This window comes from Lethenteron reissneri, unplaced genomic scaffold, assembly GCF_015708825.2.
Source record: "Lethenteron reissneri isolate LAM-NWPU_2019-01 unplaced genomic scaffold, ASM1570882v1 scaffold_214, whole genome shotgun sequence".
NCBI classification, from domain to species: Eukaryota; Metazoa; Chordata; class Hyperoartia; order Petromyzontiformes; family Petromyzontidae; genus Lethenteron; species Lethenteron reissneri.
Genome location: NW_026891736.1, coordinates 280928 through 308684, shown reverse-complemented (window position 1 = coordinate 308684; position 27757 = coordinate 280928). Strand labels below are relative to the sequence as shown.

At 44.9% G+C, this 27757-nt stretch overlaps 1 protein-coding gene across 2 annotated transcripts; it reads right to left on the bottom strand.

The window, feature by feature from the left end:
* Window positions 1-1730: 1730 nt before the first annotated feature.
* On the bottom strand, window positions 1731-27305 carry LOC133339719 (uncharacterized). Of its 2 annotated transcripts, XM_061547872.1 has the most exons (7): window positions 27153-27305; window positions 18798-18914; window positions 16542-16895; window positions 13802-13903; window positions 11178-11285; window positions 7846-7925; window positions 1731-6974 (listed from the first exon to the last, which is right to left on the bottom strand). In XM_061547872.1, exons 1-7 carry the CDS (start codon window positions 27229-27231, stop codon window positions 6822-6824), a joined length of 993 nt encoding a protein of 330 aa, XP_061403856.1. In that variant the 5' UTR covers window positions 27232-27305; the 3' UTR covers window positions 1731-6821. The 2 variants fall into 2 exon arrangements, with proteins under 2 accessions (XP_061403856.1, XP_061403857.1); XM_061547873.1 differs by lacking the exon at window positions 13802-13903.
* Window positions 27306-27757: the final 452 nt, after the last annotated feature.

Sequence of the window (27757 nt, the reverse complement as noted above, 5' to 3'; positions counted from 1 at the left end):
AGGAGCTGCGGGAGTATGACATACCGGTGTCGCTTTTGTGCGCTATCCATTCCCTCTATTCCCGGAGTGAGCGCTGCGTCTGTATTCTTGGTGTTAAATCAAAGTCGTTCGCTGTGGGTGTTGGACTCCACCAAGGGTGCATCTTGTCTCCACTCCTGTTTGTTAAAGTAGTGTATTCGAATTGGCATGTTCTGTTGGCGTGACAACCCTTACTAGTTGGCTGTGTCGGGTGGTGGCGGGTTTTAATGACACTTTTATATATTTACGTAATCTAACCCAAAAAAACATCTATTATATGGATAATATTGGTCGGGAAAGCCTCCTACGTGTTAAACGAGCGTTGAAGAGTGTTTGGCTGCCGCTATTAATTCTCCACAAGACTATAAACAGCCTCTTCGTTGAGCTATCATTTGTGATAATGGCCAGGTTTGCTTCTGAAAAAGAGCTGCGTAGCTGTGATGGGCCTGAGCTTACATGAGGTAAAGGGGGTAAGTGGTTAGGGGGGGAATTTCCCAACCCCCCCCACCTCCTTCTGGAAGCAATGGCGCCACTCAGTGTGGCCTTAATTTAGGTGGCAGAACACAAATTGGCCAGTCAGGACAGGCCACGTGGAGTGAGGTGAGGGGGCAGTCGATGGGTCTATGCGTGATTGGTGGCAGGTGTTGCCAACAAAAAAAAATCAAGTTTAAAACAGTGCAATGTAGCGTACTCGTGTATAGTATAGTATATACTAGTGGATTGTATTGTAGTGTATAGTAGTGTATAGTGTAGTGTATAGAAGTGTCGTGTATAGTACTGTATGACGAATTTTCGAGGTTCCGAATGGAGGATGCTGTACATGTCAAGTTTATTGACAGGAGCCGAGACGCAAGAGATGAATGTCTGCCACCCAGCAACAGGTGGCTGATTGGTTGTTAGGGAGGGAGAGAGAGACTCCGGGAGAAGACCATCAAAGACTGCCGGACGGGCAGCTCCGGGACTAAGCCTGCAGCCACGTGTGGTTGACGACACTGGCCAAGTCCCTCGACTGCGACCACGTGGCGTCTCTCAGCAGCGCTATTGACAGCATAAACTTCGTGACCACAACTGCACCCATTCACTCACTTACCAGACTTCTCACCCAACCATCCACCCATCCACGCACTCACTCACTCACCCATACACTCACTCACCTACTCACTCACTCTACTACTTCCCCCCCCCCCACCTCTTTTCCAACCCATGTAAATCTTCATCTCCCCCCCCACCGTCCCCCACTAGGCGAGCTCCCTCACTTGGCTGTGGCAACGTAGGGGAGGGGAGTGTTCGTGGTGAATGAACTACCGACAGTTTTCTGTAACCTCCAGCCCCTGGAATCTTCCGTCATGTTGTATAGAGGAGAGCTCGTGTTTTGTTGTGAATAAAATTTAATGCAGTGAGAAAAAAATGTATTTGATCCCCTGCTGATTTTGTACGTTTGCCCGCTGACAAATAAATGATCAGTCTATAATTTTAATGGTAGGTTTATTTGAACAGTGAGACAGAATAGCAACAAAAAAAATCCAGAAAAACGCATGTCAAAAATGTTATAAATTGATTTGCATTTTAATGAGGGATATAAGTATTTGACCCCCTCTCAATCAGAAAGATTTCTGGCTCCCAGGTACCTTTTATACAGGTAACCAGCCGAGATTAGGAGCACACTCTTAAAGGGAGTGCTCCTTATCTCAGCTTGATACCTGTATAAAAGTCACCTGTTCACAGAAGCAATCAATCAATCAGTTTTCAAACTCTTCACCATGGCCAAGACCAAAGAGCTCTCCAAGGATGTCAGGGACAAGATTGTGCACCTACACAAGGCTGGAATGGGCTACAAGACCATCGCAAAGCAGCTTGGTGAGAAGGTGACAACAGTTGGTGCGATTATTCGCAAATGGAAGAAACACAAAATAACTGTCAATCTCCCTCGGCCTGGGGCTCCATGCAAGATCTCACCTCGTGGAGTTGCAATGATCATGAGAACGGTGAGGAATCAGCCCAGAACTACACGGGATGATCTTGTCAATGATCTCAAGGCAGCTGGGACCATAGTCACCAAGAAAACAGTTGGTAACAAACTACGCCATGAATGATTGAAATCCTGCAGCGCCTGCAAGGTCCCCTGCTCAAGAAAGCACATACATGCCCGTCTGAAGTTTGCCAATGAACATCTGAATGATTCAGAGGACAACTGGGTGAAAGTGTTGTGGTCAGATGAGACCAAAATGGAGCTCTTTGGCATCAACTCAACTCGCCGTGTTTGGAGGAGGAGGAATGCTGCCTATGACCGCATGAAGACCATCCCCACCGTCAAACATGTAGGTGGAAACATTATGCTTTGGGGGTGTTTTCTGCTAAGGGGACAGGACAACTTCACCGCATCAAAGGGGTGATGGACGGGGCCATGTACCGTCAAATCTTGGGTAAGAACCTCCTTCCCTCAGCCAGGGCATTGAAAATGGGTCGTGGATGGGCATTCCAGCATGACAATGACCCAAATCACACGGCCAAGGCAACAAAGGAGTGGCTCAAGAAGAAGCACATTAAGGTCCTGGAGTGGCCTAGCCAGTCTCCAGACCTTAATCCCCAAGAAAATATGTGGAGGAAGCTGAAGGTTCGAGTTGTCAAACGTCAGCCTTGAAACCTTAATGACTTGGATCTGCAAAGAGGAGTGGGACAAAATCCCTCCTGAGATGTGTGCAAACCTGGTGGCCAACTACAAGAAACGTCTGACCTCTGCGATTGCCAACAAGGGTTTTGCCACCAAGTACTAAGTCATGTTTTGCAGAGGGGTCAAATACTTATTTCCCTCATTTAAATGCAAATCTATTTTTAAAAAATTTGAGATGCGTTTTTCTGGATTTTTTTGTTGTTATTCTGTCTCTCACTGTTCAAATAAACCTACCATTAAAATTATAGATTGATCATTTCTTTATCAGTGGACAAACGTACAAAATCAGCAGGGGATCAAATACTCTTTCCCTCACTGTATATACGGTAGACTCAATTATCCACGCGGCGGTGTATTGGATTAGATGATTAGCCACGCGCCTGAGATTTTGACACAAATGAACAACTCATGAGATTTTCCCTTAAGCCCAAATGAATCATCTAAAAACAATTACACATCACCTTGCCATACATAGCAGGGTTCACCAATAAGATTTCCAAAATCATGTTCAAACACAATATCCAGGTACGGATCAACACAGTACATACAATTTGTGATTTGATCCCATCTGTGAAGGATGCGATCCCTGACATGTTATACCCCGGTGTCTACAAACTAAGCTGTGTCTGCGGCAGCAATTACATTGGGAAACTAAGCGACATGTCTCGGACCGGGTTCGTGAACATAAGGCAGATCTGAAACACGGTAGGACCAATGCCTCAGCCGTGGCTGATCATTGTTTTAACGCGGTGAGCACACGTGAAATTGATTTTGCCAAGACGAAGGTACTCTGCAAACCCACTGGCTATCAGCAAAGATTCGTTCATGAAGCCATCCAGATAAATAAACACAGACACAATTTCAACCGAGAAGATGGGTACAAACTAAGCAATCATTGGAAGGACGTTCTTAACCAGTTTAGGTCATAACTGGCTGTGATGTTCCTATCCTACATACCTATGTTAGCAGTTATGTTCGACTCTCTGAGTTACATTCACTAACACAGCTAACCTTTAGGTGTGTTAGTATATGGCGGCTTGCCACTGCAAAAAAAATCATAAGAGTATGCCACTGCATCGTCCGGGCCCGAGCTGAGCTTGGCCCCCACAGAGCTTACATTTCCAAGGTTCGAGTTGTCAAACGTCAGCCTTGAAACCTTAATGACTTGGATCTGCAAAGAGGAGTGGGACAAAATCCCTCCTGAGATGTGTGCAAACCTGGTGGCCAACTACAAGAAACGTCTGACCTCTGCGATTGCCAACAAGGGTTTTGCCACCAAGTACTAAGTCATGTTTTGCAGAGGGGTCAAATACTTATTTCCCTCATTAAAATGCAAATCTATTTAAAAAAAATTTGAGATGCGTTTTTCTGGATTTTTTTGTTGTTATTCTGTCTCTCACTGTTCAAATAAACCTACCATTAAAATTATAGATTGATCATTTCTTTATCAGTGGGCAAACGTACAAAATCAGCAGGGGATCAAATACTCTTTCCCTCACTGTATATACGGTAGACTCAATTATCCACGCGGCGGTGTATTGGATTAGATGATTAGCCACGCGCCTGAGATTTTGACACAAATGAACAACTCATGAGATTTTCCCTTAAGCCCAAATGAATCATCTAAAAACAATTACACATCACCTTGCCATACATAGCAGGGTTCACCAATAAGATTTCCAAAATCATGTTCAAACACAATATCCAGGTACGGATCAACACAGTACATACAATTTGTGATTTGATCCCATCTGTGAAGGATGCGATCCCTGACATGTTATACCCCGGTGTCTACAAACTAAGCTGTGTCTGCGGCAGCAATTACATTGGGAAACTAAGCGACATGTCTCGGACCGGGTTCGTGAACATAAGGCAGATCTGAAACACGGTAGGACCAATGCCTCAGCCGTGGCTGATCATTGTTTTAACGCGGTGAGCACACGTGAAATTGATTTTGCCAAGACGAAGGTACTCTGCAAACCCACTGGCTATCAGCAAAGATTCGTTCATGAAGCCATCCAGATAAATAAACACAGACACAATTTCAACCGAGAAGATGGGTACAAACTAAGCAATCATTGGAAGGACGTTCTTAACCAGTTTAGGTCATAACTGGCTGTGATGTTCCTATCCTACATACCTATGTTAGCAGTTATGTTCGACTCTCTGAGTTACATTCACTAACACAGCTAACCTTTAGGTGTGTTAGTATATGGCGGCTTGCCACTGCAAAAAAAATCATAAGAGTATGCCACTGCATCGTCCGGGCCCGAGCTGAGCTTGGCCCCCACAGAGCTTACATTTCCAAGCAAATTTCTCTCGCCTACTCGTCCTCTCCTACTCGCCCTCTCCTACTCGCTCCTACATTAACATTAGCTGTCCCGCCCATCTCCAACCCTTTATAAACAGCCTGCCTCAACGGATTTTCCTCTTTTTCACCTGAAGGCGATTGCTTGTGTTGTGATCGAAACGTCGTGATTTTGATTTTATAATTTTTCTATCTACGTGGCTTTACCGAAAGACCCAAAGAATATGAATTACATATTGTTATTCTTGGAAATGTTCATTGTAAGGCACGTTCTTTAACCGACAAAAATGTTGCTCCGGTTAATCCGAAATCCACAATATTGCCGCGACAGGACAGCAGTTGCAATATCTGATTGATGTTGATTGGCGAGGCTCTACTATCACTCAGTGGGCTGAGTTTGATGTTGATTGGCTGTGGCTCTGCTATCATCCACTCAGTGGGCTGAATTTGTTTGATCTTGATTAGCTGAAGCTCTGCTATCATCTACTCAGTGGGCTGAGTTTGATGTTGATTGGCTGTGGCTCTGCTATCATCCACTTAGTGGGACAAGTCTTCTGCTGGACCGGAGCAGGAACGTGTTATCGCTGAGCACGCCCATCATCGATCGGTCACTTGTTCGTTTTTGGCATAGATATCCGTGGGAAATAGTTATATTTTTGATTATTTACGATTTTGAAATATTCGCGCCAATCTTTTACATCATTAGCACGGATAATTGAGAGTCAAGTATATATATAAATAAACGACGAGGTGATTTAAGACCGAGACCCCCTTGCTAATCGGAGGTGCGGGGGGGGACAACAAACTAAACTCAACAACAAGCAGTTCTAAAGAAATAAGTTTATCAATCTCGAGTTGTTTTAAGTGCACCGCAGCTCCCAGTGACTTCCTAGTAGCGGAAGGAAGAGCGTTCCAGTCGGACGCAGAAGCGCATCTGAACTCACGCGCGCGATGCGGTGACCGCCATTGTTCGATGGGCTAGCCAAAAGTCGTCACTGCTGCTGCGAGGATAACCGGAGTTCGCATTTGCTGGAAAAATATGCAAGAGTAATAACGTACACGTTATATATGTTGAATTCTCTCTCACTGTACGTAGCCAACCACCATAATCGAAGGTGTGGGGTGGGAAACAACAAACTAAAAACAAAAAGCACTTCTAAAGAAATGAATTTTCAATGTTCACCACTCTTGACCTGGGTCGACAAAAAATTATATTTCATCGAATCCTAACAATCACACATTGCAACAATCCCACAGTACTTGAGTCACGGTACAATTGCGATGCGATATTTCAGGCTGTAGATTTGTGTCCGAATCTAATTGGTCTCTGCGCCAGTCAATCGGTCTCGATGTGGGTCTATGGTATCTCTGAGAGCTTATGGGTCTCTGTGTGAGCCTGGGGGTCTCTGTGTGCGTCTTTGTGTGGAGAGTATATCGGTCTCTGTGCGAGTCTATGGATCTTTGTGTGAGTCTGGGTCTCTGTGTAAGTCTGTGTATATCTATTTGGGTCTTTGTGTAGAGAGTATATGGGTCTGTGTGAGTCTATGGGTCTTTGTGTGGAGAGTAAATGGATCTGTGTGTGAGTCTATGAGTCTGTGTGTGAGTCTGTGTGTCTCTGTGTGGAGAGTCTCTGCGTCTCTGTGTGATGAGTTCATGGGTCTCTGGATGAGTGTGTGTCGATGGAGCGGTGATGTAGCAGTTAACATTACGCTGTGCTCCAAACCCGGCGACCCCAGGAGGTGCGGGGAGCAGGGAGAACAACAAACTAAACACAACAACAAGAAGGAGTTCTACTAATAATAGTTAACAACAATAGAGGACGATTTAAGAGCTAGGCCCCGAAGAGACTTTATTGACGGTCGAGTAGATGACAGGCAGCGGAGAGCCGTGGATGTGGGGCTCCTCGCCCGCCATAGAATCGCGTCGCTCTCCATCGCCCATGTTCACCGTCTCGTAGAAGACCTCGCCAGCAGCGTCCTGGAAGCAGACAGATGGCTCAGAGATGTTAACTACCTCGCCTGGTATACAGGAGGTACGGCTCTGTTCTGGATGACCACAGTCATGGCAACACTGCTACTGGAGAGAGTTTTCCATTTTCCAATGCTGCATTAGCAGCTATAATCTGCATCTACTGCTGCTGCCATGGTTTGTGCAGTTGCTGCGGTTTCAGGGTGGGACCATGAGCAGCTTCGTGAAGTTCCAACCCCAGGGATTGTCTGCGTTTGGGGTATTTCACAAAAAGGCTGTGTCTGTTTGTCAGTTAATTGCAAAAGAAGAACAGGTTTTACTCCTTCTGGCAATAAAACAGGAGTTAAGATTTGCAAACACGAAATAGTACCTTTTGCAAGGAATCAAGTCTGCATTAACCACATGTACTTGTGGTCAACATGCAAACACACTCTGGTAATATATGCATTGTCTTTGAAACGGATTGGCCTGCACCACAGACAGCCTTCATCATGGTTGAGTCTCACTAGCAATGTCAGACCAGAGCGCAATGCCCAAATGCGAACTGTACAAAGACAATGCACGTGTCAGAACATTTATAGCTCGGGGTGAGTAACTATATCATGGGATACCTTTTTGGTCTTTTAACATCTGTTTTATTGTCAGAAAGGGTATAACCTATGCTTATTTTTAATACTTTGATACTGGAAAAAGGTCCCATGAGAAGGCAGTGTTTGTTTGTGAGTTATTTTCAAATAGAGATGCGGTGGGGGGGGGGGTGTGATACCAAATTCAACACAACAATTAGTTTATCTGTGTATTAAGTATATTGTAGTCTTTTTTATACGATTTTTATTTTTTTTTTAAAACAGGGTTTTTAGTGTATTGCTTTGAAGCTCACATTCTGCATGGCGCGTGGCTCGATCCGCCCGTCCAGGCTCGTGGAAGGGTACGGCGGCACCGCCGCTGATTTCTTCTTACCTTTGGGGAAATGATAACTCCATTACGGTGGTTCACCATCGTCGTTGGCTCTTTTTTGAACGTGGCCACGTGAGTTATCCGACGAATTCTGAATCAAATATTTAATAAGACCGAAACAGAAGGAGGATTTCTCCACAACTTTGGCTGTTGCCTGATGATGCTGGTTGTTGTAAATACTGGTTGAATAGTCACGGTACTAGAATTGTAAATATTGTAGTGGGTTTACTCTCCAACACGCAACCGGTGTGCTGTACTAGTAACGAATTGACATGTTTGTTTACGTGACAAACCTTACTAATTGGCTGTGTCAGGTGGTGGTGGGTTTAACGACACATTTAAATATATGTGATCTAACCCAAAAACCTCTATTATGGATTATATTGGTTGTGAAAGCCACCTAGGTGTTGAATTGATGATAAACCTCCATCACCCGACATAACCAACACACATATCACCTCTCGCCTGCGGTGCAAGCAAATACACTAAATAACCTTAACAATGTTTTTAGTTTTTTACCACTACTGAGCTGCTATATAGATATTTTTCAAAAGCAACCTGGCTATCACAAATAATAGTTCAATGCAGATGCTTATCATCATCGTGTGTAAATCTATAGCAGCCAAATTACTCTAAACCGCGTGATGATGATTCTATATGTGGAGGGGAAAACCCGGAGGACCCAGAGAAAAATCCATGCAACCACGGGGAGATAGATATGCCAACTCCAATATACAAAAGGCGTCAGTGTTGGGATCGAACCCATAACCTCTTGTATACCAGGCGAGGTAGTTAACATCTGCTAGCCACCGTGGCGCCCTGTTATTATTAATAGTAATTGGCGCGTTAATGAATGCACTGTATGATTATTGTCCATAATAGCATATTTTTGGGTTATAGATCACATGAATATGAATAAGTTGTTAAACCTGTAACCACCACCACCCGACACAGCAAATCAGTAAGGGGTTTGTCACGTGAACAAAACGTGTCAATTATTTACTAGTTCAGCACTAACTAGTTGTGTGTTGGAGAGTAAACCAACAGCTGACATTTATAATAAGAGTAGCTGGTGACGTTTCGCCAGTAATTACAAAAACAAAAACAAACCAAACTCATCAGTCGACAGCCAGAGTTGTGGAGAAATCCTCCTCTCCGGTTTTGGTCTTAAGTAGAGTGAGGGATGAATGTGATGTCGTCAATTGTGAGCCACTCAGGATGCAAAGGCCAGAATGGGGGAGGGGAGGGTCTTAGTCCACGGATAAGTTGCACAAGATTCCTTACGACAGCAATTAGAGACGCACGTTGCACTGTAGATGATGTTGCACGGCGAAATGGCTTTTATTATCAAGGTTATTGCGAATGTGAAACAAAAACGGCCACCTCATCATCGCGTGGCGCTTTCAGATGCTATTTACACTACACTATACACAACTATACACAACACTATACACTGCTTTCCACTACACTATACACTATTTTGTACACTACACAATATACACTACACACTGCACAGTATACACTACACTATACAATGCATTATACACTGCTATACACTCCACTATATTATACACGATACTCCACACTACATACTCCTCTACACTACACTGTACACTGCTATGCAATACGCAATATACTATGCTATACACTGCTATACACTACACTATGCACTGCTTTCCACTACACTACACATTGCTTCCCCCGACACTATACAATGCTTTCCACTACACTATGCACTGCTTTCCAAAACACTATACACTACGCTATACAGTGCTTTCCACTACACTATACACTTCTTTCCATTACACTACACACGGCATTCCACTACACTATACACTGCTATACACTACACTATGCACTGCTTTCCAAAACACTATACACTACGCTATACACGGCTTTCCACTACACTATACACTGCACACTATACACTTCACTATACACTACACTATACACTGCACACTACACTATAAAATACACTATACACTTCTATACACTAAACTATAAACTGCTGTATACTACAACATACACTATAATATACACTACACTACTGTAATAAGAGAGCGCCATCTAGTGGGTGCAAGAGGGTAACTGGGTACAGGCACTATTATGTAATCGCCATCCAATCCTAAGAGGGGACAATATCTGGGTCAAAGATGACGGGTGCAGTCGGGAGAGATAAAATGTAATATTTCAGGGAATTTTATATTTCAGATAAATTATAAATTTTCCAAAATACAACTGTCAGCAGTAGCAGAACACGTGTGCCAACAAGGACACTCAATTGATTTTTATAATGTTGAAGTTTTGTGCAAAACTAGTTACTACTGGCCAAGACTAATTAGATAATGTTTCGAAATCAAAATAACATTATACCTCCTTTGCCAGTTCCAAAACATAATAAATATAATAATAGAGGGGGGGGGGGTAAACCCTATTATTGTATTTTGGTACTGGCAAAGGAGGTATAATGATGTAGATGCTTACCCCGAGCCCTCATTACTTTAATAGTGCGTTGTCTTTGAGCTGTACGCCTTTTGGCGTCCTCTGGTCTAGCACCAATTGAGACGAGGCTCAAAAGAAAGCCGTCTCTGGTGTGGACCAACCAGTTTCAAGGACAATGTGTTTTTGTTTGCATTTTGACAAGTGTTATGGCTAATGCACACATGATTCCTTGTAAAAAAAAAAAGGTTTCCATTTTGTTGCCAGAAAAAAAGGGGGTAGGGCTATTTTAATAGACACAATAACCAGGAAGGACAAATTCAAAGGGCTCGCATAATGCAGATGCATAATGTACGTTGCCTCGGTAATCCCCCCCCCCCCCGCCCACATTGTGCAAGAGCACAGAAGGGTGATCAACACATCTACGCCTCTATATAGGGAACGAAACAGTAAGACTTCTCCACAAATCTGGCTGTCGCCTGATGAAGCTATTTGTAATTACTGGCGAAGCGTCGTACTCAGATTGTTAATGTTATGGCTTGGCTCTCCAACACACCGGCGTGCTGTACTAGTGACGAATTGCCATGTTCTGTTTACATGACAACCCTTACTAGTTGAGCTGTGTCGGGTGGTGGCGGGTTTTAACGACACATATATGTTTACGCGATATAACCCAAAAACCTCTATTATACACTATACACTGTTATACACTGTTATACACTACACTCTATACTACGGCGATTGTGAATGTGATGCAAAATGGTCCGGCGTTATCAATAACAACCAATAATTAATAATTATTATATTTGTACTTACATGTGAAATGATACAGGAGTGGCAGACCCACTGCCATCACCACCACTAGCACCACTGCCGGCATGTAGTACCACATAGGCACATGGGCTGCAGTGTTGGTTTCTTGCTCTGAAAAGGCAACAGAGACCAAATCCACCACTGTCCGAGAGGTGGCTCTAACCTACAACACAAAGCATCATTCTGGCAGGAAACAGATGGGTTTAAGAACGCACAGACTATGTGTGTATGTTGAATATGCTTTTAATTTAGTATAGTGGTGTAGTGTATATATATAATAGTGCAATGTATAGTTGTATATTAGTCTTGTGTGTATTATAGTATCGTGTAGTGCATAGTGTAGGGTGTGAATGTTGAACTTATTTCACACTATACATAGCCAACTGTGCTAATCGGTGGTGCAGGGGAAGGATAAACTAAACACAACAAGCAGTTCTAAAGAAATTAGGTTTAAATTTGGTATAGTAATGTAGTAATGAATAGTGTATCGTATATAGTAGTGTAGTATATAGTTGTTATAGTGTCGTGTGTAGTGAGTATGTAGTGTATGGTGTAGTGTTTATTGTAGTGTTTAATGTAGTATATATGTATGTTGAACTTCTTTTGCGCCGTACGTAGCCAACCGTGCTAATCGGAGGTTAGGAAGGACAACAAACTAAACAACAATAAGCTGCAGTTCTAAAGAAAGTATTTTCAATCTAGGAATTAGTAATAGCATTCGTAAATAAAAATGCATCGTTAAAGACGTCACCACCCGACACGGCCAATTAGTAAGGTTTGTCACGTAACACAGCACGTGTAAAATTAGTTGTTAGTTCAGCACTAATCGGTGTTTTGGAGAGTAAATCGAATACATTAACAACTTTGAGTACCGATTTGTTCCGCTGGTAATTACAACATCCAGCATCATCGGGAAAATTGTGCCAGAATTGGCTGTGTCGGGTGGTGGAGGGCAAACGACACATTTATATCCTGATTTGAAGTTTTCGTGACTACAGGGATCCATACTCTTTGGTTATTTCGGTAAAGTCACGTAGGTATAAAATAGTATAAATGTATACTTACGCCATCTAACCCAACAGATCCTTTATTATGAAATACGTTGCTTGCAAAAGCCTGCTACGTGGGAAAACGTACAAGGTTTTTACTGAACACGCATGTTATTCTCCAGATGTTACAGCACCCTGCCATTACTCCTCTTGCTCTCTGCCATTCCTCGCTCCTACTTAGAACGATTATTTAAGGGCGCTTTATACATTTAAATTATTATAATTATTGTGTCATCGTGCAATCATTGCCCCATGGCAGTCGACTTCCCAAGCATACACATTCCTTTCACATTCGCAATCTCACTATTTTCTATTCTTGCTTCTTTTCTCTCAATGCCTCAATGTCATCGCCTTTGTCTATAACCACGTCAATGGCACTCCGGGCTCAATGCAACATTAATGCGAATCTGTGAAATGCCATGAAAGTGCAGCTTAATATTGAAGCAGGTACAAAGACAAGATCCCCCTTATAGCATTAACAGACTGTTGGGGCCAGTGCTGTTAGCGAGCACCTATGAAGGCCGGAACGGTACACGAGGGGGTGAGTGGACAGCACCACGCCCGGCCGCCTTTGTCTCCCTAGTAGTGAAGTTTACACACTGCACTAGGTACTCGTTTGAGGCTGAGTCGACCTAGGTGAGGCCCAAGACCGCTTCAGATAATCGTTACTGGTCTTGGCCGTGAGTGGGAATCGAACTCGGATCGCCGGATTTGCAGCGCAGCGTGCAAACCACTCCACGACCGCTCCCCGTTCTCTCGTTTTCCAGAGGGGAAAAAGCACGCATACAACGACAAAGCCATTGCCATTGTCACGAGCATCCCCTCCCATTAAGTTACACCTCACACTGCTGATGAGCCACGCAATGGCGAGTCCGATCCAGAGTTTGTGTGATCACACAAAAGCCGCTGGTGTTTGCAAAGTTTGGAAAGGCGAGAGACAAACCGGCTAAAATACGACATTTTGGTTGTGTCTTAAAAAGAATAAGACTTATAAGTGAGAAGCATTACCCAGAATTATCTACTACAATACTTGGTGTTGTTTAAGACGATGATAATTGATGAATATGGTGATGATAATTTTCGATAATCTATTATGCCCATTCACCCAGTAAAGCCTGACTATATATCAAGCCTTTTTTCCATAAGGGTTTTCAGTCGTTTTCAATGTGTCTGTGTGTAGTCCCAGTTGAGTAAATTACAGGCAGGGAGGTTTCCAAGCAACGGATTGTTTGGTATTAATACAAGTTTCATTCTACTAAATTTGTTGTTGTTGTTAGCTATGGGACGATTCCAGAGAACCCAGAGAAAACCAATGCACACCCAGAGGAATGCAAAGCAGAACATAGGGAGAGAAAGTACAAACAGCAGTACCACCACGGGAAATAAATCAAACTCAGCTGCTTTTTTTCTGAGGCACGAGTCTTACCACTGTGCCAACTAGCCGATGATGATGATGATTATCGCGTGTAATTGGTCAACACTGAACAACGTAGCAAATGGTGGACCAAGTGCCCCTCTCACGCCACACTCGGTCAGACAAAGCGGCAAGCAGCAGCCCAATGGAACGCCACCCCCCACCTGGCTCCACTGCTTCAACCTTGCCATGGCTCCCTCGGCCTTCGTCCGATTTGCGTTCCTTTTGCCCAGCTTCGGTGACTTGAGGCGAAATCGTGGTCCCCTCTGGAGAACGAGAAACTAAGAACGCCTCCTCCCAGCAGCAGCAGCGGCTTTTTACTGCTAGTCATCATCGCGTGGTGCTTTTAGATGCTATATACACGACGCTATACACTACACTATACACTACACTATACAGTACGTTACACACTACGCTATACACTACGTTACACACTACGCTATATACTGCACTATACACTACACTATACACTACGTTACACACTACGCTATATACTGCACTATACACTACACTATACACTACGTTAAACACTACGCTATACACTACGTTACACACTACGCTATATACTGCACTATACACTACACTGTACACTACGTTACACACTACGCTATACACTGCTATACACTGCTATACACTACGCTATACACACACTATACACTACAATACACTACACTATACACTACAATACACTATACACTACACGATACACTCCACTTCTGGCTCGCCATCGAACAAAGACGTTGGTCACCGCATCATCACGCAGCGCTTTCAGATGTGCTGCTGCTGTGGCCGTCTGGAACATTCTTCCCTTCCAATATTTGGAAGCTATGCAACTTTTAAATCGTCCATCTAGATTGGCAAACTGTTTTCTTTAAAACGGCTGCTTGTTGTTGTGTTTAGTTTGTTGTCCTTCCCCCCACACCTCCGATCATCACGGTTGGAAACGTACGTAAGTTAAACATGCATACCCACTTACGTGATGGATTTGGTAAAATTAACAAATTCAATTATCACTCCCATTATACAATAGTCGAAATGGAGATTGTGAAGATAAACACGATTTGAAAAGTATTATATGATATGTATTTATGAAGGGAAAAATACTGCAATGGAATTGAGCAGGATGTGTAGTTTGGCTGGAAACATCTCCATGTGTCGAAAGGGGTTCCACAGGGTTCCATTCTCGGCCCCCTCTTGTTCTCTCTTTATGTAAATGACTTGGGCACTGAACTGGATCACTCCAGGGTAAATCTTTTGCAGATGACACTGTACCGATTACTGCTGGCCGCTCTCCGGATGACGTGATTGCTAAGCTCCAGAGTGATTTAAACAAACTACAACATTAGCTAGTTGCTCTTAAACTAGTCCTAAATCCTGCCAAAACCAATGTGCTATGCTTCTCACCAGGACTAAAACGGGAAGTTATTTCCCCCCAATTACATTCCTTAAATAATGATCAAATATAGCAAGTCAAGATCTATAAGTATCTTGGGGTCATCCTGGATTCAAAACTGAATTTTGAAGATCACATTGATTATATTGGGAAAAAGACAAACATTTAAATTGGTTTTCTATATCGACACAAGTACTGCTTCCCCCCTATGTTCCGTTTTTAATTGATAAAAGCTACCATACTGCCTCTACTTGATTACTGTGACATCCTGTATAAATCAGCCCAAAGTACTGTACTGAAGAAGCTTGACTCAATGTATCACTCGGCCTTAAGATTTGCATTGAACTGCCCATATATGACTCACCACTGTGATCTCTACATTGGGTCAAACTTAATATCTCTGAATGTTCGACGGCTTGTGCACCAGATCTTATTTATTCATGATGTACTTACAAAAAAAATCCGCAGATTACCTGTTTCAAAGAACAAATTTGACCTAAGGTCTTCGCTCATTTACCAGCTTTACATTCTTTATTGCCGTACAAATACTGAAGGGCCTTTGCTATTGATGCCCCCAAGGTCTGGAATGCTGTTGCCAATAAATTGAAACTTGAGTCACTACATTTGAGATCTTTACTCAAAACTGCTCTAGAGGAGTTGTACACCCCTAGCTGCCAGTGCTATTCAGTGGCCTAAAATAAAATGTTTCGCTCCGGATGATCGCTGCAAAGTATGACCTGTGTATTGATTTAGTGTGCTGATCTTAAAAATGCATTGAAAAATTATAATACTCCGATTGATGCTCCTGCTGTTGTGGAGTGACTCATGCAGCCAGCTATGGCTGCAGGGTTTTGGTAATACATGTTGTTTATGTCATTTATTGTGAAAATTCCATCACAGTTCCTATGATTACTGTTTCATTGCTTTCATGACTTTATTTTGGTGATTTAGAAAAGTGTATTGGTTTAGCCATGTTTGTTTGTTGTAGTACAGAGTTAGACTGATGGCCTTAATCTAAGTTGTCTTGTTGTTGTTGTTGTTTGACTTGCATCTCACTGTGATTTTTGCACACAGCGTTGGTGTACGGTGTTTTTTCTGCAATATTTTGCTGTCTTTTTTTGGATTTTCTGTTTGCACTCAGTTACATATTCACTTTAAGATGTTTTTTTGTTCATGTTTTTGTGTTTTTGTTTGTTGCGGTTGCACCCGATTCAAGAGCCGAATGGCTCACAGGGCTATACCTAATAAATAAACTTGAACTTGAACGCAGAGCTTAGGTGATTGTTAGAGACAGCTCACGGCCCGGCAACCCTCCCTTTGGTCCGTTGGTTACTCGTGCATCTGACTAAATCTTTCCTCTTTGAAAGCGAGTGAAAACTGCTTGTAAATGTATATTATTATTATTTGTACCCTGGCAACAACCCATGAACATCAACCTATGCGATGTTTTCTCTGGCGTGTGTGTGTTTGGGAGCTCGCTCTCCGATGATGACGTAGCATCCAGCACTCACGTTCAGTGACGTTGAGATCCACAGTGATCGTGCTCGTCTCGATTACATCTCCGCGTCTCCATTGATGCTCGCAGCCGTATCTCGCGGTGTCATTTAACCTCACATCGGTGAGGATCAGTGAGCCGTTGTGGGGCTGTGACGTGACCAGACGAACTCTGCCCTGGTACCCTGATGCCGTGACCTCACAAAGGCTCCCGTTGCAGGTCACTATCGTCTCTACTTCCTCAAAGGAAATCATTCTCGACCACGTGATCATCTCGAGGATGCAGCGCGAAGAACGGGCGTGACACGGGAGAGTGGTGGTCGCACGTGGAGTCGAGTGGAGTGGAGACGGCGGGATCGAAAGATTACAGTCTGAAAGATTATGGGGCACAGGGGAGGGGGCACATGAATACACACTCATAGGTACACATACGCACATGGGTATACGCACATGGGTATACGCACATGGGTACACGCACACACTCATAGGTACATGCACACACACACTTGGGTATACGCACACAACAACAACCGCCATTCGCCACGAAGTGGCGGTGACGTCACCATGACGATTGTGCCAGGCTATGTGCACGTTGAGGCCACGTGAAGTGTCGAATGCCCACTGGCAGCAGGTCATGGGGCAGACCCAGGTGCCACAGGTCGACTGACTGAGATGACTGGCTGATGCATCACATGTGCCCCCTACTATGTCAACTTACTGTGCTTTATCCACCCGATGCTCCGCTCATTGTTGTGAGCGTCGCTCCTCCCCCCTCCGTTGTCGTTGGAGGGCGACTGCCTCCAACTGCCCAGTAGCGTCCTTCACGAGCCTCCTCCACAGAGGCCGATCTTGACACCACTGGACCAGTCATTGGCAAGTCCACTCAGCTCCACGTCCTCCAGTACCACATCACTCCATCTCTTCTCTAGCCCGTGACGCACACGTTTAGCCCCCTCGATCCGGTCGAACAAAAGCTGTTTAGGCGTGCAGTGGCTCCAATGCAGCCTTGCCTGCTGGAGGAGCTCACCGATGGGACTTTGTCCAGATCTTTCAAGGATTTGTGAGCTCCTGATACAATCCAGCCCAGGATGGATCGTAGGCAGGCCAGCCTAAATGTTTCTAACCGGTGAAGATGTTCCTTTAGGAGGGGTCCACGTTTCGCAAGCGTAGAGAATGGAGAGAATGACTGTGTCTGAGAAGACCTGAAGAATCGTGTAGAGTGACAGACCAGGTAGCTTCCACACAGCGTTATGCAACCGATGAAAAGATAATGCCGCTCGACTGATTCGGAGTGAGACCTCTGCTGTCAAACCAGAGCCGGTCATCAGCACACTGCCCAGGGAGTTGTGGGGGTGGAGTTTCCGATGGTACAGATGCTTAGTTTTGGTGGGGCTGATGGTAAGACGCACACAGACAAAGATCCCGCGCGTAGCCTTAACAGACTGTTGGAGCAAGTGCTGTTAGTGACCAGCACCTATGAAGGACAGCATGGCACACGAGAGGGTGGATGGCCAGCACTTACACCCGCCCGCCTTTGTTTCCCTATTGCCGATGTTGACACCACACCAGGTACTTATTTGAGACTGAGTCGACCTAGGGGAGGCCCAGGACCTGTTTAGATGTCACTGGTGTTGGCCATGAGCAGGAAACGAACTTGGCTCACCGGGTTTGTAGCGCAGCACGCTAACCGCTACACTACCGCTCCCGAGACACACACATGGGTACACACGCGCACAGTACAATAAGAGCTCATTTCTGCCTCATAGTGGGACTTGGGACATCACAAGCTCCGTAACGGCACAAGCGGCTTGTGATGACACAGGGGACTTATGACGTCATGAGGGGCTTGTTAAGACACGAGCAGCTTGTGACATGAGATGCTTGTGACATCACAAGGGTCCTGTGACGACACGAGGGGCTTGTCACGACACGAGTGGCTCGTGACATCATGCAGACTGACAATCGCTGAGGCACCGGATGAGCCCGGAACCAATCAGGTTCTGGGGAATTCGGCCAAAGGGGAGGCGAGGTATTTTGTGAGAGCACACATCATGGTGTGGTTCGCTTATAAATGTAAGTATAGGACGCAATTTTTAAAGTTGTATTCACTATTTTGCTCCAATGGCAGTGGTTGGAAGGGCTGGAACATTGTGAACTTTTTCCACAGTCTCAGTCCAGCAGGAGCTGACAAAACAGGCACCGGATTCCCACACCCCTGCCGAGAGAGAGCAGATCTGAGAGATTCGCGAGATATTCTCTCTCCGCCTCCTCACCATTAGCGACTTCCTCATCGACAACCAGTTGCTGCTCGCTCTTGGAATGCTGCTCCATCTTGGCTGATTTTCTCGTGTCCTTGACTGCATACACCCCAGATTTGTCGATTGCGAGGTCTTTAATTCCACACAAACACACAAATGTATAAACACAGAAATGTATAAACACCGATGTCTTAATTAACCTCAATGGAGCTCATTCCACTGCTGGATGAAGACCTCCCCAAGCCGTCGCCATCTCTCATTGACCTGCCAGGTAGCAAAAGACAAAGGTCCCCCATTTAGCCTGAACAAACTGTTGGGGCAGGTGCTATAAATGAGTAGAACATACGAAGGCCAGCACGGCATGCAACTGGGTGGGTGGCCAGCACCACGCACTGCCGCATTTGTTTCCCCAGTTGCGATGCTTTCAAAAGGCACCATTTTAGTATGAGTAGACCTTGGGCAGGCCCTGGAACGGTTTAATTCAGGGGTCCTCAAACTTTTTAAACAGGGGGCCAGTTCACTGTCCCTCAGACCGTTGGAGGGCCGGACTATAGTTAAAAAAAACTATGAACAAATTCCTATGCACACTGCATATATCTTATTTTGAAGTGAAGAAACTAAACGGGAACAAATACAATATTTAAAATGAAGAAGTAAAGTTAAATCAACAAACTTGCCAGTATTTCAATGGGAACTATGGGCCTGCTTTTGGCTAATGAGATGGTCAATGTCCGGTTCCATATTTGTCACTGCTAGTCGTAACAAGTGATGCAAGTGTGCATCCATTAGTCTAGATCTGGTTGGAGTTTTCAAATGTTTCATTCTGGAAAAAGTATGTTCACAGACATAAGTGCTGCCAAAGATGGTTGCCATTTCGAGTGCATGGTTCCTGAGATGAGGATATGTCTCAGAGGGGAGAGATGCATAGAAATTATGAAGGCTGCTTGACTTGAATGCGTCTTTCAGAGAGTCACAATTCTGCAGTTCAGCCAGTTCCATTTGGTAAATTGTATCCACATGTTCAATGTCAATAGAAAATGGGTTACGGAAAAGCTGTATGTCCTGTTCATGGAGATGAAGCTCTTTAAATCCAAATTGGAACTCCTTTTGCAATTTTTCCAGTGAATCCACACGTTTTGTTTGGGAATGCAACCAATGGTTTTTCCAGTAACAGATTTTGAGTTGTGGGGAGATGGCAGAAGTTTTCCTCCTTCACTTGTTTGATGAGGAGGCCTAATTTTACTTCAAATGCTTTGACATGTGATTGCATATCACAGATGAGCTTCCCCTTTCCTTGAAGTTGCACATTGAAACTGTTGAGTAGCTCTGTTACATCTGTCAGAAAGGCAAGGTGCCATTTCCATTCTGCATCATTGAGCTCTGGTACTTCTTTGTTTTTTTTAAAACAGAAAAGCTGTAATCTGTGGAAGTAAGTCATAGAAACGTTTCAAATCTCTCCCTCGACTCAGCCAACGGACTTCTGTGTGATACAGAACATCTTCATAGTCAACATTTAGCTCAGACAGAAATGCCTGAAATTGTCTGTGGTTTAGTGCATGAGCTCTAATGAAGTTAACACAAGATACCACAAATTTCATAACCGAGTCCCACTTCAGTGATTTACTACACAGCGCTTGTTGGTGGATGAGGCAATGTATGGCTATTGGATGAGAATGGTTATGTTTGTCCATCTCTTGGTTAATGCGAGCAATTACTCCTTTCTTAGACCCCACCATGCTAGAAGCACCATCAGTTGTCACACTGGCTAGTTTAGCCCAGTTCAGCTCCAAACCATTCACAGTTTGGCAAACCTTTTCATAGATATCCTCTCTTCTTGGTTCTTTCGGTAAAGTCACGTAGAAGGGAAGTAATAAAATAATAAAAATAAAACATAATAAAATATTTCTCACGACGTTTCGGCCACAACGCAAGCAGCCATCCTCAGGTGAAAACCAGGTCTGTCGGGGAGACAGCGTCTGAATGAAACAGCACACGAGCTTGGAGCATATATAAGCTGGGTTGGAAACGGGGGAAAGAGCGCCTTGACAAAATAATTTGCATATCAAGAGGAATTTAGCATATTTATGGGAAATGCAGGAATGTTATTAGTACTACATATGCAGCACGGGCATATGTAGTACTAATCACATTCCTGCATTTCCCATAAATATGCTAAATTCCTCTTGATATGCAAATTCTTTTGTCAAGGCTCTCTTTCCCCCGTTTCCAACCCAGCTTATATATGCTCCAAGCTCGTGTGCTGTTTCATTCAGACGCTGTCTCCCCGACAGACCTGGTTTTCACCTGAGGACGGCTGCTTGCGTTGTGGCCGAAACGTCGTGAGAATTATTTTATTACTTCCCTTCTATGTGACTTTACCGAAAGAACCAAGAAGATGAATCCCTGCAGTCACGAAAGCTCTAAATCGAAAGATATCCTCTCCTGTAGTTGTTCCTTTGATGCTTTGCAGTGCAGCAAGCTCTTCTGTGACTTCGAAATAGTCATTCGTCCAACGAATAAAAATTTGAAGTTGTGCAGAATCACGAACATCATTGCTTTCGTCGAGTGCCAAGGAAAAATAGGAAAGTTTTTTTGTGGAGTTTTGCAAATGCTGATGCAAATTGTCTCCCATTTCTTCAATCCTCCGTGTGATTGTAGGTCCTAAAAGACTCACTGTACTAAATAAATCGGCCTTCTGTGGACACATCTCTTTGGCAACAGAAAGAAGGCATTCTTTAACAAATTCTCTCTCCACGAATGGTCTGCCAGTGCATGCTATTAGCTTGGCAACTTGAAAACTTGCTCGCAGTGATGCAATATTTAGCTGCTTCTGCTTCACAAAAGTATTTTGCTGAGTTGTTAATGTATTTTTCAGTTTTAATATTTTATCTTTTCTCACTTCTCCGACCAAACAAGCATATTTATCTTTATGTTGAGTTTCATAGTGTCGACGTAAATTGTATTCTTTGAACACAGACACTATATTCTGGCATATCAGAAACACAGCTCTTTCCTTGTACTGCATGAAAAAGTAATCATAAGTCCACTGTTCTTTGAATATCCTACACTCCGAGTCAATTTTTCTCTTTCTTGACATCATTGTTTCCTAGGGAGTCAAAATTGCTATTAGTAAAATACCAATATATATACAGCGCTACAAAAACAATATACCAGCAATAACTTTGCCCACACAGAGACATACAGACTGCACTACCCATCAATGCAGTCTGATTGGGGGGAACTCCGCCCCCTCTCCCTCTTCCACCAATGACCGTCCTTCTCATATAGAAAAAAGTAACAGACAGGCAGCGGCGGCAAAAACACCCGGCAGGCCGGATAAATGTCCTCGGCGGGCCGCATGTGGCCCGCGGGCCGTAGTTTGAGGACCCCTGGTTTAATTAATGGTCACTGGTGTTGGCCGTGAGCGGGAGTGGAAAACCAGGGTTATTTTGTTGCATTGTCGCCACAATTGTGCTACGATATCCACAGTCCTGTCGTTAACACTCAAATCGTTAACCAGAGAAGCCTCGAGCTGTGGATTTAGTCGGCTTTGCCAAAGAATCGAATGCAAAATCCGAGGCTTATTCAAGTTGTTATCTTAATGGGATTCATATACAAATAATTAACAAGAGTACACAACATATGAATGTGATGGAGAAGATGAGGTGAATTAAATAGATGAGCGAAAGCGATGGGAGGCGAATCTGTGGTGATGATGATGCGTGTATTCGGTGAAATGAAATTGATGACAGTGAATGATGATGCATGGATTTAATGAGTGGGGTTGATGAGTGATAGCCGTGTAATGAGAATATGAAGAGGGAACAGAAACCGGTGGTGGTGATGAGGGGGAGATTAAGGGGGGTCGTCGGGGTGAGCTAGGGAACAATAGGTGAGCTTTGAGTGAAGAATGGAAACTAATGAGCGAAGGCGACTGCTTAATATGGAGACTGGGATATTTTCTTCCAGTTAATGGGGTGGCAGAGAAGACAGAGAAAGAACAAAAGCTTGGATTGAGCACAAGGAGAAGGAGGAGGAACAGAGAGAGAGACAGCAACGATTTAGAACGTAGTGGGCTAGAAGGCGACACAGAGAAAGATACAAGAGTGGCAAGATATGGTTGGGCAAGTTGTTGACTAGCTATCAGTGGCCTTATATGTCAAAATATTTTCCTTCCTAGTCAATTTTGTTTTTTCGCACTTTTCCAGTTGTTTTTACTTCCTCATTACAAATTATTTCACCGTAAAACGAGTCGACACGCTGCTACTGCTGCTGCTGTTGCCGTGAAAGACGCTAGGGAAACACAAAGTACGGTTGACGTCTCAGAATGCCTCGTGTTTGCTGATACTTTTACTGCTCGGGTGGAAGGCAGCAGCAGCAAAAACAAGTAAACCCGTAAAAACAAAGCTTTTCACTATAAATCCTTTATATGCGTGGCGGCTAGAGTCTTCTCGTCCTCTGGCTTGAGATGGCTGCCACATATGGGTCAGATGATTGTCTGCCAGTATTAAGCAATTGGTAATTAAATATTTAATTTGTTTTCCCTAAACAGTGTAAAATTTTTGGGAATTTTTTTCACGAACATTAATTGTCTCGCACAACGAGTCTGTGTGGAAAATGTCAGCTCGATTGGATCACGGGAAGTGGGTTGAAAAACGACCGAAAGATTTGCACGGTCGTAAGCAAGCAAGCAAGCACGCAAGCAAGCACGCAAGCAAGCAAGCGAACTTAATATAAAGGATTTAAAAAGGTCGTGAAGTGAGCGGAGGGGGTGGCGCTGCAACACGGAAGCGCCGCCCTGCGGTCGGATTGCGCCACGCGGTGCCTCGCAAGGGGCACACGGCGCTTCTGCTTTCTGTGAGCGTGCCCTGGGGGGTGGGAGGGGGGGCCTCTGGAGCAATGGGGCGCTGTGGTTCGAGCGTGTGTGATGTGTGTCTGTGTGTGAGGCTACGAGAGTGACTGTCAACTCGGAGCCCATAGTGTGGGGAGCGGTAGTGTAGTAGCGGTTTAGCGCGCTGCGCTACGAACCTGGCGACCCGGGTTCGATTCCCGCTCACGGCCAACACCGGTGACGATTATCTGAACCGGTCCTGGGCCTCCCCTAGGTCGTCTCAGTCTCAAATGAGTACCTGGTGCAGTGTGTAGTAAACATCGTCACTGGGAGACAAAGGCGGTTGGGCGTGGTGCTGGCCACCCACCCCCTCGTGTACCGTTCCGGCCTTCATAGGTGCTCGCTAACAGCACTTGCCCCTACAGTCTGTTAAAGCTAAACGGGGGATCTTTGTCTTTGAGGTTCCGAAAGTGACTGTCAACTCAAAACCCATAAGGGAAAGGGGAGGGGGGCATTTATTCCCAGGTGGAATGCCGCGATGGCGGGATGTTAACTACCTCGCCTGGTATACAGGAGGTCGTGGGTGGGTTCGATCCCGACAATGACGCCTGCTGCTGTATATTTTGAGTGCGCGTGTCTCTCTCTCTCCCCGTAGTCGCGTGGATCTTTCTCGCGGTCCTCTTGGTTTTCCCTCCACATTTAGAAACACGGGTTTAGAGCATTTGGCTGTGAGAAATGTCCACATGATGATGATGACAAGCCACTTCGTTGAGCTGTCATTTGTGATAGCCAGGTCGCTTCTGAAAAAGAGCTGCATAGCTCAGTGGCGGACCTTACCTGGTCAAATCTTGTTTCATTAGTTGTATTTGTTTACTTTGTGAAGTGATTTGTTTACCTTTCCTATACTTTGCACTCCTATCGTGTTTGTGAGTATCGTGTTTGGTGTTGTAACGTTCTGACCCCGTGCCCCTGCTGGACATCTGTAATAAACATATGTATAGCTCTTTGGATTCCTCCTGCTGCAGTATAAATAAACATTCTGATTCTGAGATTTCAATTCCATATAGCGTCGTCGGATATCTGAGAAGACGGCGGTGTAGTGAACGTGAAGCCAGCGGAGTTGAAGGAGGAGGAGGCAATGATAAGTGTGGAGACAATCCACTCCTCCATCAGCCACCAGCCTACTGGGAGGCAGTGGTGCTTCTTAACTTGAGCCGCAGCACGCACCCACTGGTTTGCGAGATGACCTTTCTAGGAATGCGAGACATGGCCAGATTTTCTTAGAAGGTAAATAATCGAACACAACTTCAGCACGGGCACGTAAGTACAACTGCTTTGTTTCACCAAGTCTATGTATGTATTAACATTGTACATTGTTAACGAATGAGAGAACCAAAGGGGTGCAAGGCTGCAACAAATGTTAATAACCAGCACTGGTTTAAGACAAGGAAACTCTGGGCCGGTTTCGGCATTCAGTGCCTCATCAGCGCCACAGTCAGAGCTCGCTTGAACCCACGCTGAACATGCGCCTGTCAGATGTCTACGGCTTCTCGATAAACGTACAAACAAAACCATGCATTACACAACGCCCCTGCGTTGTTGGGAGGATATAAGTAGCAAAATGAACATGCGGACAATGCGCCCACTTTCCATATCTCTCTGTCATTTTGTATCTACCGCTCTAAATAAAGGTCTCGTCTGTGGTTCCGCATCGATGAGAATCCCCGTGTACCCATCACTGCAGAAGTTAGCAGTTGTGTTGCTGTGTTACACACACTACGATAGACTACACTATACACTACACTATACACGACACTACTATACACTACAATGTACACTGCATTACGATAGACTACACTACTATATACTACACTACCCTCGTCCCGCTTGCTGGGCTCTCCCGTTGGGTGTGGGTGGGTCGTGTGGTGGCACCACATTCTGGCACTTCTCAGAAGCTCGCTTCTCACTTATTCTGCCCTCAAAGCCTCTCTCATTAAGAAACTCCGTGGCTCAATTTCCTCTTTGACCTCAGCTGTCTTGGTCATGCGTCCACACTTTCCTTACCCCACACATTCAACTCCGCAGCCAAAAATGACCGCCACTCTTCACTGCCACGCCGTGTGGAGAATGGGCAGCAATGTGCCGCTGTAGGAGTGGTGTTGACAGTGTTGGTGATGGTGACAGTGGTATTGTGATGGTTGGCAGTGTTCATGGTGGTGGCACTGTTCGTGATGGTGACAGTGGTGGTGATGATGACAGTGGTATTGTGATGGTGGCAGTGTTCATGATGGTGACAGTGTTCGTGATGATGACAGTGGAGGTGATGGTGATAGTGGTATTGTGATGGTGGAAGTGGTATTGTGAAGGTGGCAGTGGTCGTGATGATGACAGTGGTATTGTGATGGCGGTGGTGGTGATGGTGACAGTGTTGGTAATGGTGACAGTGGTGGTAATGGTGACAGTGGTATTGTGATCATGGCGGTGGTGATGATGATGGCAGTGGTGGTGATGGTTTCCGTGGGGGCGGTGCTGATTGTGAGGGTGCTGATAGTGGTTATGATTGTATTGCTGATCCTGCTGACTGTGATGATGGTGATGGTGACAGTGGTGGTCATGGTTGTAGTGGCCGTGTTTGTAGGGATGAGAGAGACAACCTGTTTGTATCTTCCAAGTTAAAAAAAAAACTCTCAAAGTGTTAGGCAAGCGGAAAACCACTTAAATGTTGTTCGTGGGTCTCTATGTGAGTCAGTGAGTCTCTACGTGAGTCTGTCGGTTTCTATATGAGTCAGTGAGTCTCTAGGTTAGTCTGTGGGTCTTTACGTGAGTCTGTTGGTCTGTACGTGAGTCTGTGGGTCTCTATGTGAGGCTGTGGGTCTCTGTGTGAGACTGTGGGTCTCTGTGTCAGTCTGTGGGTCTTTATGCGGGTCTGTGGGTCTCTATGTGAGTCTGTAGGTCTCTATGTGAGACTGTGGTACTCTGTGTGAGTCTGAGGGTCTCTATGTGAGTCCTGTGGTATCTGTGTGAGTCTGTGGGTCTCTGTGTGAGCCTGTGGGTCTCCATGTAAGCCTGTGTGTCTCTTTGGGAGTCTTGTGGTCTCTGTGTGAGTCTGTGGGTTTCTGTGTGAGACTGTGGGTCTCTATGTGAGTCTGTGGGTCTCTGTGAGAGTATGTGAGTCATTGTGTGCTATCTAGCCCTTGGAGAACATCACTAGAATATACATCACTCAGCTCTCTAGCTTTTCAATATCACAACTATAATTTAACTATTCACATGTCTAGCCCTTCTAGAACATCACTAGAATTTACATCACTCACTACAGTTCTCTAGCCCTTATAGAAAATCACAATAATGTATATCACTCAGCTCTCTAGCCTTCTAGAATATCACTAGAATTTACATCAGCCACTCAGCTCTCTAGCCCTTCTAGAACATCACTAGAATTTATATCACTCAGCTTTCTATGCCTTCTAGAATATCACTAGAATTTACATCGGCCATTCAGTTATGTAAACGCGTGCACGTGTGGGTGTAGCCGGTACCTTGCTGCGCCAGCGTGAGCAGCGGTAGAGCCAGCAGCACCATCCAGGCCATCATCGCAAGCCCTGCACGCTGCTGCATCGCCTCTCTCAGACGCCAGCAGTGAATGAGACTCGGGGCTCCATCAACTCCGGTGGCAGCCACGCGAAGCGCGCAGAAAGAGAGGGAGAGGGGCGGGGCCAGAAGAAGATGGGCGGGACCAGAGAAGTAGAGAGGCAGCACCACTTAAGGAATAAGTCGGTGGGACGAAGTCTCAGTGAATGACTGTGTGCATCTCATTCAGTGCAGGTGAGTGACTGTGTGCATCTCATTCAGTGCAGGTGAGTGACTGTGTGCATCTCATTCAGTGCAGGTGTGTGACTGTGTGCATCTCAATCAGTGCACGTGAGTGACTGTGTGCATCTCATTCAGTGCAGGTGAGTGACTGTGTGCATCTCATTCAGTGCAGGTGAGTGACTGTGTGCATCTCATTCAGTGCAGGTGTATGACTGTGTGTGCATCTCATTCAGTGCAGGTGTGTGACTGTGTGCATCTCAACCAGTGCAGGTGAGTGACTGTGTACATCTCAATCAGTGCAGGTGTGTGACTGTGTGCATCTCAGTCAGTG

Excerpts from the sequence above, each read along its gene's own strand:
- LOC133339719 (XM_061547872.1), bottom strand. The coding sequence starts at position 27,231 with ATGCAGCAGCGTGCAGGGCTTGCGATGATGGCCTGGATGGTGCTGCTG. Across the intron at positions 16,896-18,797 it reads CGATGAGGAAGTCGCTAATG|ACTGTAATCTTTCGATCCCG; the intron begins GTGAGGAGGCGG and ends ATAATCTTTCAG. Across the intron at positions 7,926-11,177 it reads ACTCCTGTATCATTTCACAT|GTAAGAAGAAATCAGCGGCG; the intron begins GTAAGTACAAAT and ends ATTTCCCCAAAG.